Source organism: Fonticula alba, assembly GCF_000388065.1.
Source record: "Fonticula alba strain ATCC 38817 unplaced genomic scaffold supercont2.17, whole genome shotgun sequence".
In the NCBI taxonomy this organism is placed as follows: Eukaryota; order Rotosphaerida; family Fonticulaceae; genus Fonticula; species Fonticula alba.
This window is the reverse complement of record NW_009242987.1, coordinates 330,097-343,674: the sequence shown is the minus strand read 5'-3', so window position 1 is coordinate 343,674 and position 13,578 is coordinate 330,097. Positions and strand designations below refer to the sequence as shown.

The 13,578-nt window shown below is 71.3% G+C and overlaps 3 protein-coding genes across 3 annotated transcripts; all 3 read right to left on the bottom strand.

Annotated features, from left to right (window-relative positions):
- Positions 1 to 12: 12 nt before the first annotated feature.
- On the bottom strand, positions 13 to 716 carry H696_06078 (hypothetical protein; the record flags this gene model as incomplete). The annotated part of the gene is made up of 1 exon (XM_009499845.1): positions 13 to 716. A coding segment is annotated over one exon (465 nt), but the record flags the coding sequence as incomplete, so codon positions are not given.
- Positions 717 to 1,383: 667 nt separating this feature from the next.
- H696_06077 (hypothetical protein) lies at positions 1,384 to 3,459 on the bottom strand. The gene is made up of 2 exons (XM_009499844.1): positions 3,085 to 3,459; positions 1,384 to 2,933 (listed from the first exon to the last, which is right to left on the bottom strand). The coding sequence occupies exons 1-2, from the start codon at positions 3,282 to 3,284 to the stop codon at positions 1,583 to 1,585; spliced, it is 1,551 nt and encodes a 516-aa protein (XP_009498119.1). The 5' UTR covers positions 3,285 to 3,459; the 3' UTR covers positions 1,384 to 1,582.
- Positions 3,460 to 6,131: 2,672 nt separating this feature from the next.
- Positions 6,132 to 12,655, bottom strand: H696_06076 (TKL protein kinase; the record flags this gene model as incomplete). The annotated part of the gene is made up of 3 exons (XM_009499843.1): positions 11,316 to 12,655; positions 9,928 to 11,003; positions 6,132 to 9,812 (listed from the first exon to the last, which is right to left on the bottom strand). The coding sequence occupies exons 1-3, from the start codon at positions 12,628 to 12,630 to the stop codon at positions 6,132 to 6,134; spliced, it is 6,072 nt and encodes a 2,023-aa protein (XP_009498118.1). The 5' UTR covers positions 12,631 to 12,655.
- Between the last annotated feature and the right edge of the window lie 923 nt (positions 12,656 to 13,578).

Genomic DNA, 13,578 nt, shown 5'->3' with positions numbered 1-13,578 from the left:
CCCCCCCCCCACCCCTGCCCCGGGACTGACGCTTCCCCCGGTTTTCACCCATGCGAGCTGCATGCTCCGGCATAAGTGGGATGGCCCCATCGGCAGGCAGCCAGTGTCCCTCCCCTCCGGTTCCAAAAACAGCCACCTCTGCGAGCACGCGTGTCCGACCTTCCACCGGCCGGCGCAAAGGCCACTGCTGGCGAGTGCGCGCCACCCACGGTGGCCGCCATCACCCTGCTGCTCCTTCGGTTGTGGCCCTGCTACGCCCCTCCCCAAGCGCGACACTGGCTCCGTGCCCTGCGCCGCCCACTGGCACTTGGCCTCGCCTCCTTTTCCCAGTCGGGCAAGGGGCTCCCCGGCCGGCATGGCAGGAGCGGCACAAAGGGCCTGGGCCGGGCCTCGGCCGATGTGACACGCCAATGCTCAGTGAATGGAGCGGGTGCCCGCTGGTAGGCCGGCAATCCCGGGCCAGCAAGCACAGGCCCAGGGGAACCGGGCTTCCCGCACGGGCTCCCCCGCCTTTCGCCAGGGCAAGGGCCTGGCGTGGGCTGTGGGTTATGGCGGAGCAGGGGCCGGCTGGTTTCGCCACATTCCGCCAAGTGTCCACGCCATCCACATTGGCATATGGGGACACGCAAATCCACACATACACACAGGCCGAGAAAGCTCCAGCCAGCCTGGCCCCCTTGGCGTTGCAGGGTCACGGCTCTCGGAAGGATATCCGGCTCCAGCGTGCCCGCTTCGCCCGGCGCTGCGGGCGTCCACCGCGGGTCATGTGCCTCCGCACCTCAAATGGGCCAATGCTCTGTGTGAGGGGGGTGTGTGGGGTGTGTGGGGGGGCGGGGGGGGGCGGCCCCTCTCTCCAGCCACACTAGCCAAGTCGACCCCCATAACCATAACCGGTAGCATCTGGCAGCTGACGCGATCGGGCCGGAATGGACCCGACCTGAGGGCAGTCGAGCCGTTCAGGAGCATACCCCCATAACCATCCAGCTGCCCTGGGGGCGTGTCCTTAAATGGTCGCGAGCTGGCCAGCGCGATCGCCGGACGGCATATGCATCCATCTGACACCCATGGGTACGGCGCAGGCCGGCCAGTGGGTCGGCAAAATGCTCGATCATAGCCAGGAGCACCGAAGTGCGCACTCGATTGCACGCTTCACCACACGTACACACGCGCACATACGCGCACATACGCGCACATACGCGCACATACGCGCACATACGCGCACATACGCGCACATACGCGCACATAAGCGCACATAAGCGCACATAAGTGTACATAAGTGTACATAAGCGTACATACGCGCACAAACACACACGCACACACGCACACACACACACACACACACACACACACACACACACACACACACACACTTGCACCACAGCGTCGGGAGACGCCGATGAGAGGCGCACGTTTGATGCCCCACTCTTCGGCCCCTCCGCCTGCGCGCCCGATGGGCACCTTGCCGGAGAATGCCCGCATCACACGGCCCCATGCCCCGCATCCACTGCAATATCGCCCCCACACCCCACAAGCACCCGAGCGAGCGGCCCCACCCCTCACCCGGAGGAAGTAACAACGCAAGTCAATATTTGGACCACCCCTCGGCCGAGGAAGACACCGGCGGCGGCGGCGGCGGCGGCATAGCCGAATATGGCGGCGGCAGCTCCGACACCATGTCCCCCATCGGCACATTCTCGATGGCCCAATAGCCCGACGCACTGGCGAGGGGCGAGACATTTGCCAGCGGGCCGGATGCCGGGTCCGCCGTCCAATCCTCCACCGGCGCCCCGGCCAGCAGCGGGTGCTCGCCCCCGTGCGCACACTCCAAAGTCGCACTCCCGGTCGACGCCACGGAGCCCCGCCTGCTCGCGGATGGTCCAAGCACCTCGTGGGTCTCGGCAAAGTGCACTACCTTCGACCTCTGCCCGGGCGCCGGCGCCGACCCCGAGTCCGCGGCGCCCAGCCCCGGCGACCGGGCCTCTTGGCTGTGGCTTCTGCTCGGGATGCCATTGCCGCCGCCGCCGCCGCCGCTGGCGCTGGCGCTGGCGCTGGTGCTGTCCGCCACTCTCGCATTCCGGGACAGCCTCCTCCGATAGAACACCCAGCTGGTGAACACCCCGACCAGGGCCAGCCCATAGGGCAACCCGATGCTCAGCCCCAGCACCATGTCCAGGGCCCCGGGCCGGCGGGAATAGAGCATCTGCAACTCGTGATACACCGGCGCATTGGACGTGTGAATGATGACCGATGTCGTGCCGGGCTGCCCACGCGGCACCGCTAGCTCCTGGCCCATGGGCACACGGGCGTCCGGCCGCAGGCGGTATGCCGGCATATCGGACGCCAGCTGCATGAAGACCGGCATCCGGTGGCATGGCTCGGGAGTGCTGTTGTAGACCACGAAAAAGTAGTGACTTGACTTGCTCACTTGCAGGGAATGGACCAGCGGGCTGCCTGACCGAAAGATCTCGTAGAATTCGAAGGGCACCGACTGGCCATCTTGCCAGCTTTCGAAATTGTACGCCCCCCGAATGACGAGGTAGTACAGCGGACAGGATGCCTCCCCCACCAGGATCGACGTCAGCCCGGCCCCGGCCGGCAGGTAGATGTCCATCGCGTGGTAGCCATTCTGCACCGGGCTACTCATCGAGGTGACCACGTCACCCGTCAGCCGGCTGACGCGCTCCGGGGGACTGGCCTCCTGCGGCATGAAGTACGCCTCGAGCGCCGCCCTCGACTCGAGAGACACCCCCTCGAAGTAGAACCCATCGATGTCATGGCAAAAGGTCCCGGCCGGCGGGAGGTAATGCGTCCGGGTTTGGTACAGCGGAAGGGACGTCAAGCAGACCATCATGCCCACAAACGAAAAGACCAGGCCCCACCAGCAGGCCGACATGCAAATCACCCTGTGCACGCGGACAAACTTGGGAAGGTCCCTGTGTGCCGGGCGCCGCGGTCCCCAGTTCGGGTGTCAATCGCCGAGCCCCATGCCGAGAAGACCCATCACAGGAGGGAGGAGAGAAAAGAAAAGCCCATCAGACCCCCCCCCCCCCCCCCCCCCCCCCCTCGGGCACCGGGGCAACGCACGGTCTTCCACTCAGCCTGCAATACCAGACGGCTTCGCAGCAGTCGGCGCAGCAATCGCGGTCACCTTGGCCCGAGCCGCCGCTGCTACTGCTGCCGGATGCCGGATGCCGCCGATAGGTCGAGGAGCTTGATGAGCTTGACGTGGCCCGCGAGCCGCTGCTCATGCTGCCGCCGCCACCGGACCGATGGCCACCACGCATGGCCGAAGCACGGGGCAAAGGACAGCCCGAGTCCTGGGAAGAGAAGGAGACAAGGCCCGTGAAAAGAGAGGCCGTGAAAGAAGACCACGGATAGAGGGGGCGAGAGAGAGAGAGAGCCCGCGCAAAGGAGCAAGAAGAAAGGACAAGGAGGAGGCGAGCAACAGGCGGCACGACAGGGATGCCACTTTCGCAGCCCGGTTGCGAGACCGCCAGCTCGGGGCGATTTATTCCTCCCCGGCTGCCCGCTTCCGCGCGGCCAATCGGCGGAATGGGGGGCCAGGGGGGTTCCCCCCCCCCCCCCTGGCAAGTGACCCCCATCGACGAGGGGGCATGGCGCGACCCCGCGAAGTGCCCCCATCGCGGCAGGCCCGTCGCCAAAGGGGCAGGTCTGGGCCCGGGGCCGCCGGCCACCTCTCGAGGCCGAGCAACAGGCCGGGTCCCTCACATTTGCCCCCTTTGCCGCCGCTGCGCCCCCTTCGCGCCCGAAGATCGTCCTAACAGGGCAAGTCTGTATCTACGAAGGAGGTGAGCACACGCGTCCAGCCACACACACACACACACACGCGCGCGCGCGCGCGCGCACACCGCCGCGCGCCAACAGCCCGAGCTGGTCCGTTGGCAATACTCCCGACCGTGGCCGCCCACCGCCACGGCCACCGCGCGACGGCGTGCCCCCCCCCCCTCGCCCCACCCCCAGACATGGCCACCGATCGAGCCCGGCCTCCAACTATGGGCCCCTGTTCCGAGCCCCTGCACCAAAGACATCTCCATGGGCCGGGAAAAAAAAAATAACATCCCCCCATCCCCGGGGATCTCCCGGCGTAAGACCACCCCCGACCGGCTGACACCTGCTGTGCCGGCTCCGCCGCCCAAGTTGACAAGTCCGCGAGACCCAGCACACAATCGGCCCCACGCGCCCGACCACCCCGGGCCCCAAGTCCAGGGGGGGGGGCGGGCCAGGCAGGGCCAGAAGACGAGAGGCCACGGGCAAACATGAAATACACAAGAGAGGGCGGGGCCTCCCTTGGGACACTGGGAGATATTGCCAGCGGTGCCAGGAGCACGGCCGGCCATGTGAGACCCACTGCCGGCCCGGATGGCACAAACACCCCGGAGGGGCCTCTGCGGCCGGACAAAATATCCCCCCCTCCCCCGGCTCCAGCACGGCCCGCTCCCCGCGCCAGAGGCAGGGGAACAAGCCGACACGGGCCCACGGCGCGATGCCCGGTCTCGGCCAGCCTGCCGCAGGGAAGGCAGCCCCACCGCGGGTCGGCCCTCGCCGGGGGCCGGGCAATGTCAAGGAGACCCAGGCGGGCCGCCGGCGCGCTGGGGATGCCCCTTCACGCGCGCACACGGCCGGCTGCCGAACGGGACCGCCGCCCGGCCCCCGGCCCCCGGCAAAAATGCGACGCTGCTGCCGGCCCACCGCGCCGGCCGCGGACCAGGACATCCGGTCCGGGCGCGCGCCCTGCCGACGTGGGCATCGGGGCCAGCCTGCCAGCACGACACATGGCACCGGTCCCCCGATGGACGCGCGCGCACCGGGCTGCCCCGAGGCAGCCGGGCACCAGGAGGGCAGGCACCTGCCTGCTTGTATGTGCCCATGCGCCCGACCGCCGAGGCTAACCAGGCACGAGCGCGGCACAGCTTCCACACACCAACCAAACGGCCGAGGGGCACCCCGGCAAGATGCCGGGCGCGCCCCGCATCGCGACCATGCCTCGGCCCGGCCCTGCCTCCCGGACCCTTGGACAATGCATCAAACACGCAGGAGGCGCTGGGCAAATACGCCGGCCTCCACCCTGCTTGCCTTGCTGCCCATCAAGCGGATCAGCAGGCCCAGATAGAAAGCCAACCCAACGCTGGCTCTGGAGAGGGCCATCCCCACCCCCGGAGCAATGGGACGCGCGCGCGCGCGCGTGCGCGTGGCTCGGAGCCCCGGCCCCAAGGAAGAGGGTCACCCCTTGCCGCATGCGATGCACACAGGCACAGGCTCTCGGGAGCCGGCCCGCACGGGCAAGCATGGCTGCCGCCCCCTCCGGGCCATCCGGACGCGACAGGTCGGACCCGGGACCGGCCGCGACGGAACCCGTGTCTGGCTGACTGCTGGACCCACGACTCAAGGTGGCTCGGTGTCCTCCATGGACCGGCGGAGCCGGGCGCGAATCGAGGGGCCCGCCCTCGCGAGCAGCGCCCCAGGTGCGTCAAGGGCACCAGCAATGGAAAACCGGCAAGAGGCCCGACGCCCGCCCAGGCACCACCGCAGCCGCCACCCTGCCGTGCTTGCGCCGGAGCAAGCGGCTGCCCCCCCCCCCCTCGGCTGTCCGGGCCGGGCAAATGGAAAGAAATAGCCCCCTCTGCCCCGGGTGCGGTGCTCCCCAATCATTGGGGGCCACTATGATGCGTTGGTATGTGGCAGGAGCCGGCGACCCACCGGTCGGAAGCCCGGCTCGCTGCCCGGAGGGCACTTCCCCCAACACGCAAAAGGAGGTACTTTCTATTGTCGCAAAGCATATCATCCCCAGCGAAAGACAGCCGTGTGGCCATGTCCCTCGGGCGTGATCATCCACGCGGGGGCCCGGGGCCTCCCGCTCGGCATCGCTCCCGCGCGGGGATGTGCACCCTGCTGGAGCTCTCCAGCTGCGCCTGACCGCCTCGCCGAGTGGGTACTCCTTGTGCTGGCCAAGTGGCCGCCCCTCTCGCGGGCGAATCGCAGCCCAGTCAACGTCCCCCGGCCCCCGCGCCCCCCCCTGCGCCCCACTACCACTGCACGCAATGTGCCACGCCGCGGGTTGGCTGCTTGTATGGCCGGGGCCAGCAGCGCGCCTCGGGCGGCCAGGCGCCTTTTCAAGAGAGAGCCAAGCCACTGGCCGAGACAAACAGCGCAGCGCACCGCTGGCGGACGGTGGCCGCTGGAGGCCGCCGACCGGGCTCCGCCTGCCAGCCGGCCTCGATGAGGTCGCGCGCCGCCGCCAGCGGCCCGGCCCCCGGCAGGCCGGCCACACGCGGCCGAGAGCCTCCAAGCACCGCGGCCGTGATCTGGCCAGCATCCATGCCCGGCCAGGGGGCCGCGCGCGTCAGACACTCGTAGAGCATGACCGAGGCGCTGTACACATCGGCCGGGAAGAAGTGCCCCCGGTCCAGGGGCGCGCTCCGCCGGAAGGCTTGGAGGACCTCCGGCCCGGCATACGGCACCGACATGGCATTCAGCTCCGGGAAGGCGCTCAGCAGGGCCGACGACCGGTCGGCGCTCAGGTTCTTCGACGTGCCCAGGTCCCCGAGGGCCGCCCGCCAGGAAGCGGCCGTCCGGCTGACAAACACATTGCCCGGCTTCAGGTCGCAGTGGGCCACCCCGTGCGCGTGCATGGCCTCCAGCCCGGCGGCCCACTGCTGGCAGATGTCCGCCAGCTGCAGGTCCGACAGCGGGACCTCCGAGTGCAGCAGCGTATCCAGGTCACCGTCGAAGCGTTCCAGCACGATGGCCGGCGGCCGGGCGCTGTACCCGAACAGCCGGACGATGTGGCCATGCTCGCGCAGCAGCCACATCAGCGCCACCTCATTCTGGAAGAGGGCATGGTGCACCGGCTGCATGGCCTCGATGCGCATCTTCTTCACGGCCACCACCTCCGGGCAGCCCAGCCGGGCCACGATCCCGGCCCCGACCGCCTGCGCCGCGTAGACACTCGCTTGGGTCCCGGCGCCGAGGGTCTCGTCCAGCGGCCGGAAGTCCACCGCCACGTCCACCAGGATGGCCCCGGGCAGGGCCAGCTCCACAATGGTGTTCAGCTCGGTGGCGTCCTCGTCGTCGGCCGGCGCCTTCGCGGTGGCCTGCCCGCGGCGCCGGCGCACGAGGAACAGCACCAGCAGTACCAGCAGGATCAGCAGCAGCAGCAGGCCCACCGACAGGCCCACGGCCAGGCCCACGCGCGAGGACTTGGGTCTGGAGGATGAGACACAGTCACCCTCCTCGGGGCCGGTGCAGGAATCGGTGCAGCTCGCATGGCAGGGGGCGCACACGGCCGGCTGGCCGTCCGCATCGGCGAAGTGCCCGGCCGGGCAGACCTCCACACAGGCCGTCCGGCCCGGCAGTAGCAGCCGGCCCGGGGCGCAGCGGCTACAGGATGCAACCTCCGGACAGACCAGCTGGCCAGCCGCCTGGACCGTGCACTCCGGCTGGCCGGGCCCGGCCTCGCAATGCTCGCACCCGGCCAAGCAGCTCAGGCAGACGCCGGCCACCGGGGCCGACGCCCCGGCGCAGGCCGACGCGCACATGCCCTCGCCCGGGTGCAGGAGGCCACCATTGCAGCCGGTACACTGGCCCGCCGCGCCAAAGCATGTCCGGCACGCCGCCGAGCACGGCTCGCAGGCGTGCCCACCGGCCGGCAGGAACTCCCCCGCCGGGCAGGCAACATGGCACGCGCCGCCCGACAGAACATGCCCCGGCTCGCAGCGCGTGCAGGAGGCCTCGCACCCCGGGCCGAAGGCCTCGCACGCGGCGCACTCCCCCGAGCAGGGGACGCACCGGGCCCGGGCCGGGCACTCGGCCGACCGGGCTGGGCAGCCGGCGGCGCAGCCGCCATCCGGCCGCAGCATGAGCCCCTCCTCGCAGCCGGTGCAGCCACTCGCGTCCTGGCAGCTGGCGCAACGGGCCCCGCACGGAAGGCACACATTGTCCGCGGGGAAAAAGCGCCCCGGGCAGCCGGCCCGGCAGGTGCCCCGCAGCAGCGCCCTATCCCCGGTGCAGCGGGTGCACTCGCTGTCCGTGGGCCCGGTGCACGCGGCGCACGTGTCGCTGCAGGGGGTGCAGGTGCCCCGGTCCGGGAACATGCCGGCCGGGCAGTCGGCCAGGCAGCGGCCGGCCACCAGGACCAGCCCCTGCCCAGGGCAGGACAGGCACTGGTCGGGCCCCGGCCCAAAGCAGCTGCCGCAGCCCTCGTGGCAAGAGAAGCACTCGCTGCCCAGCGACGAGGTTCCCTCCGGGCAGCTTTGCACGCAGTCCGGCCGGGCCAGCAGCCACCCCCGCTGGCACAGGCCGCACACGGTGCTCAGCCCCGGGCAGCTGGCGCAGTGGGCCGGGCAGGCGGCGCACCCGCCGGCCGAGGGGCTGTACCCGGCCGGGCAGGCGGGCACACACCGGGCCGGCGCCTGCCCGGCCGGCAGGCCCAGCAGGTCGTCGGCGCACTCCAGGCACTCGGTGCTCCGGGTCCCGGCACACGCGTCGCACGACACATGGCAGGGCAGGCACCGCCCGGCAAGGGCCACATGCCGGGCGGCGCAGGCCTGCACGCAGTCGCCATCCTGCAGCAGGGCCTCCCTGCACCGCCAGCAGTCCCGATCGGTCGGGCCGTTGCACGTGGCGCACGCCGCGTCGCAGGCCCGGCACGCCATCGACCCAAGGTCCCGGTACTCGCCCTCCGGGCAGCCGGACACACAGGCCCCCACCGCGCCGGGGCCGGCCGCCACGAGATCCAGCCCGGTCCCGCACCCGGTGCACTGCGCGGCATCGCCGCCGGAGCAGGTCCCGCAGCTGACATCGCACGGCTGGCACGACTCGCCGTTGGGCCACCACCCGTCCGGGCAGGAGCCCACACATGCCCCATCCGGCCCAAGAAGCAGCCCCTGCCCACAGACCAGGCACCGGTCCGCCGTGCAGGACACACACCCCGGGTCGCAGGGCACGCACGGGCCAGCGCCCCCGGGGCCCGGCTGGCTCGCCCAGCGGAAGCCCTCGGCGCACACGGTGCACGATGCCGCCCCGCCGGCGCACAGGTCGCAGGAAGGCCCGCACGAAGTGCACCTGGCGGGCCCGGCGAACTCGCCCGGCGGGCAGGCCAACGTGCAGCGCGAGGGCACCCCCGGGTCGACCCCGGCAAAGACCAACCCCGGCCGGCAAGCGTCACAGCTCCGGTCGTCGGTGCACCGGGCACACGACCCGTCGCACGGCTCGCACGCGTGCGTGCCCGACAGGAAGCGCCCGGCCACGCACCCGGTGCAGGCGGCGGCCGAGGTGCAGGTCGCACACTCGCCCGGGCAGGCCCGGCACGCCGGTCCATCGGGCCACATGCCGGCCGGGCACTCGCTCACGCACGTCCGGCCATGGAGCCACGCCCGGCCGGGGGCGCATGCGGTGCAGTGCTCCGGCTCTTCCGGGCTGGCGCAGGCCGCGCACGTGGGATGGCACCCATCGCACATGGGCCCATATGACCCGGCCGGGCAGCTGAGCACCAGCGAAAAGGCCACCGGCCCGGTGGCCGGCGCGATGGTCAGGAAATCGATCTGCCACCCCGAGCCGGGCGACCGCGCGGACACACCGCCGGCCGGCGCGAAATCCACCGCCGCCGGGGTCCAGAGGGCCGTGCCGGCCGGCGGCCGCAGCTCCGCCGGCAGGTCCGCAAAGACCGCCGGCAGCAGGGCGCACGCCCCGGCCGGCCCGCCCGGGCAGTGGAGCACCGACAGCCCGACGAACGTGCGCGACAGCAGCAGCAGCGCGCTGGGGTACCGCGGGCCGCCAGCCGGCAGGGCCACCGCCTGGAACAGGGCATCGTGGTGCGCCCCCCCCCCCGGCCGGGGGCTCCAATGCCCGGGGGAAGGTGCCGATGGCATGGCGGCTGGAGGGCAGGCCGGTCGATCGCCCGGCCGGCACCATGTCCCCGGGCACATGGACCACATGCCACGCCGTGCCGACGGTCCCGGTGAAGAGCAGCTCCCCCGACACCCGGGCCCCGGGCCCGCGGGCCAGCATCACCGGCACAAAGCCCCGGCCGGGCGCCAGCGAGTCGGCCAAGAAGCGCCCGGCTAACGGCGGCAAGCCCGCCGGGTACGCCCCGAAAGCCGAATCCGGCGAGAGGCTGGCATTGCCGGCCTCGGTCGGCAGCAGCATCCAGGTGCCAGTGTGGCTTTCGGCGCGCCGGACCCTGTCATACATATCGAGCACCACCAGCTCGGCGGCGGAGAAGGCATGCACCGACCAACGGTCCAGCAGGCCACTCAGGTACACCACCAGGACCCCTTCCCGGGGCCGGTCTAGGGCGATCGCCAAATGGCCCAACCGCCGAACCCTGTTGGAGCAGTTGTCGAGCAGGAACTTCGGCGAGTCCAGCTCGCCGGCATGGCATGCCCCCGAGCCCGGGCACGTCAGCCTGGCCAGCTGGGCCTGGCCATCCCGGCCCACCATGACCAGGCCATGGAAGAGCTGCCCATCCCGACGGGAGGACCCGGCGTCGACGAAGCCCACCACCGGGCTGGCGAGGTCCTCGCTCAGCAGGCGGACCTCCGCCGCCGCATGCGCCCCCGGGGCCCCGACGGCCTCGGCCGGCAGGATGTAGGACTTGAGGTGCTCCGTGAAAAGGAGCACCCCCGTGGCCGGGCCGCTGGCGCTGGCCGGCAGGATGGCCACGCCGGAGGCCGCGTCCACCGACAGCCACGTCGGGCCGATGGCGGTGACCCGGTCGCCGGGGCCCAGCCCGGCCAGGAGACTGGCCGCCACCGGCACCGTCAGGCCGATGCCCGGCAGGGTGCCACCGCTCGGAAGGCACATGCCGGACACCGGCCGGAAGCCGGCCGAGCAGGACGCCACGCAGACGGTCCGGCCGGCCGGGCCGCTCGGCTCCAGCAGCATGCCCTCCGCGCACACCAGACAGTGGTCCTGGTCGCACGTCCGGCAGCCCGCCTGCGCGCATGGCCGGCACTCGTGCTCCGGCTGGGCAAAGGGCGCCTCCCCTGGGGCGATGTCCTCCGCGGGTCAGTTGCCTGGCCGACTGGGGCGAGAGAAGAGCCAGACAAAAGCCTGTCGAGGTGCCTTGAACACGCGAGCACACACACAAAGATACACACCCACAGGCACAAATAGCCCCAGAGAGACACACACACACAGCTACGCGCACACAGCTACGCGCACACAGCTACGCGCACACAGCTACGCGCACACAGCTACGCGCACACAGCTACGCGCACACAGCTACGCGCACACACACAGCTACGCATACACGCAAGCACGAAAACACGAAAACACGAAAACACGAAAACACATACCATCAGGCCGGTGTAGATAGTGGCCCTCGGCGCACCCGGCGCACAGGACCGTCTCCGACACCAGCGGCGCCTCGACGTGACCCGCGACGCAGGTCCACCCGAGAGGCGACCCGGTGGACAGCCCCTCCCGGTCGCAGACAATGCTCGAGTCGGTGGCACAGTGGAAGGCATCGGCGTCGAAGAGAACCCGCATTTCGGCGTCGGCCAAGACCCAGTGGGCCCGGCCGTATGCCGTCCTGCTGAGGGCCAGCTGCATGCCGGACACATGGGCCACCGCCGGGGGGAGAACCACCCGGCGCCACTGGACCGCCCCATGGACCAGGGTCACCTGCCAGAGCCGGTTGCGCGCGTCACTCGCCCCGGCGGCCGACAGGTACACCGGCGGCCGGATGCCTGTCGGGCTGCCGGTCGGGAGGGTGATCAGCCGGGCCCCGGCCACCGGCACCCCGGCCGGCAGGTCCCCGCCGGGGATGATCCGCTGCTCGGGGCTGCCAAAGCAGGTGCACACCCACACCCGGCCGGTGTCCAGCAGCACCAGCACCGCCTCGTCCACGCTCGGGCATTCGGCCAGCGCCTCGGGGAAGACCGCCACCTCCAGCTGGAGCGCCCTGCCCGGGCTGGCGATGTGCTTGACCGTGGCCGGGCCCTGGCCGATGAAGGACACATGCTGCAGGTGCATGTCGTCGATCAGGAAGAACGCCCCCCGGGAGGCCGCAATGGCCAGGGCATTCCCCACCACCGGGGGCATGTTGTGTTCGATGTCCTCGACCATGAGGATGTCAAGCGCCCCCAGGTACACCACCTGCCCCGGGCCGGGGTCCTGCCTCAGCCCGAGGAAGTTCGCGCTAAGTAGGCTGGACGATCCGGCCAGCAGCCGGACGCCCGGCAAGCGAAACGCATAGGGGGGCGGGTCCCCGAAGAAGCCCACCCCATCGAGGGTGTGCTCCAGGAGGTTGCCATGGTACGGGCTGAACCCCCGGGGGACCATGATGGCCGCGGTGCCGGGGTTGTTGGGATCCCCCGAGGTAAGGCCCAGGCCGTGGTCCAGCAAGTACAAGCCCCACCGGTGCTCCCTCATGTAGAAGCCCGCATCGACGAGCATGCCAAACCAGAAGGCTACATTACTCTCGCGGACCATGGCAAACATGTCGCCACCGGGCGCCAAAATGAGGGACACCGGCTCGGGCCTGCTCAGGATCGGCTGCCGCGCGGCATGGAGGTGGATGTCCTGCGCGCGCGAGCATGCCAGCATGCCGAGCACCAGGAGCACCGCGGCCAAGGCCGGCCACTGGGCCAGTGCCGGCAAACCGGCCATGACTCGATGGGGGCTCGGGAAGGGGGGGAGGGGGGGGGGAGAGAGAGAGGTTGGGGCGGAGAGGGGTCACGCAGGCAGCGGGCGGAACCGAGCAGGTGAGGACAGACAAGCGCGGGGGAGGGGAGAGTCGGGGGTGTGCCTCGACCCGCGCCGGCCGGCCGCCGAGGGGGGCCCCATTCACAGGGGCCTCTTGGGGGTCCCGCCCCTGTGCGAGGCCACGGAAGGAGGCACACGCCTGGGGGCCGGTGCAGTCCCGGGGTCCCGGCCTGGCCGCCGCCGCCGCCGCGCCCGGAGGCAACGTCCGGCCCGCGCTTCGGGCAGGCCGCAACGAGCGGCCGGTGTGTGTGTGTGTGTGTGTGTGTGTGTGTGTGTGTGTGCCCACGGCCGGCGGGGCGGGCAGGCGTGGCCCCGCACTGTGCAGGCCGCCACACCCGATCGACCCCGGCGCCCATGCAAACACAGCCACGGGGCCCTCCGCCCGGGGGCCAGTGACCGACCCCGTCTGGGGGCCGCTCACGCCAGGCCGCCAGGCCGAGGCGCACCGGGCCGCACCGGGCCGCGACCGGGCTGGTCGCCCCCGCCAGCCGGCCTGACCGGGCGGGCCCCCGCCGGCAAGTTGGCACGGCCGCGCCCCCGGCCCGTGCCGTGGCCCGGGGCAAGGCGCCAACGCGGCCCCTCATGCGCGCGGCTGGGTTGGCACCTGGCACCGTCTCGCGCCGTGCCAAGGACCGTCCTCTGGCGCGCCGCATGCCGCCGGCGGCAAGGACCACCCCGGGACGCGCGGGCGATCCTCCGCACCCCGCGTGTGTCCGCCTCCGTTGCCCGGGAAGGGGGGGGGGGGACAGGCCGATGGCAATGCGCGGGCCCGGGGCGGCGCGCCCGAGCGGCTGGCCTGACTGGTCAAAGCGCGGGCTACGGTGCCAACGCCGAGCAGGGCACTCCTCCGGC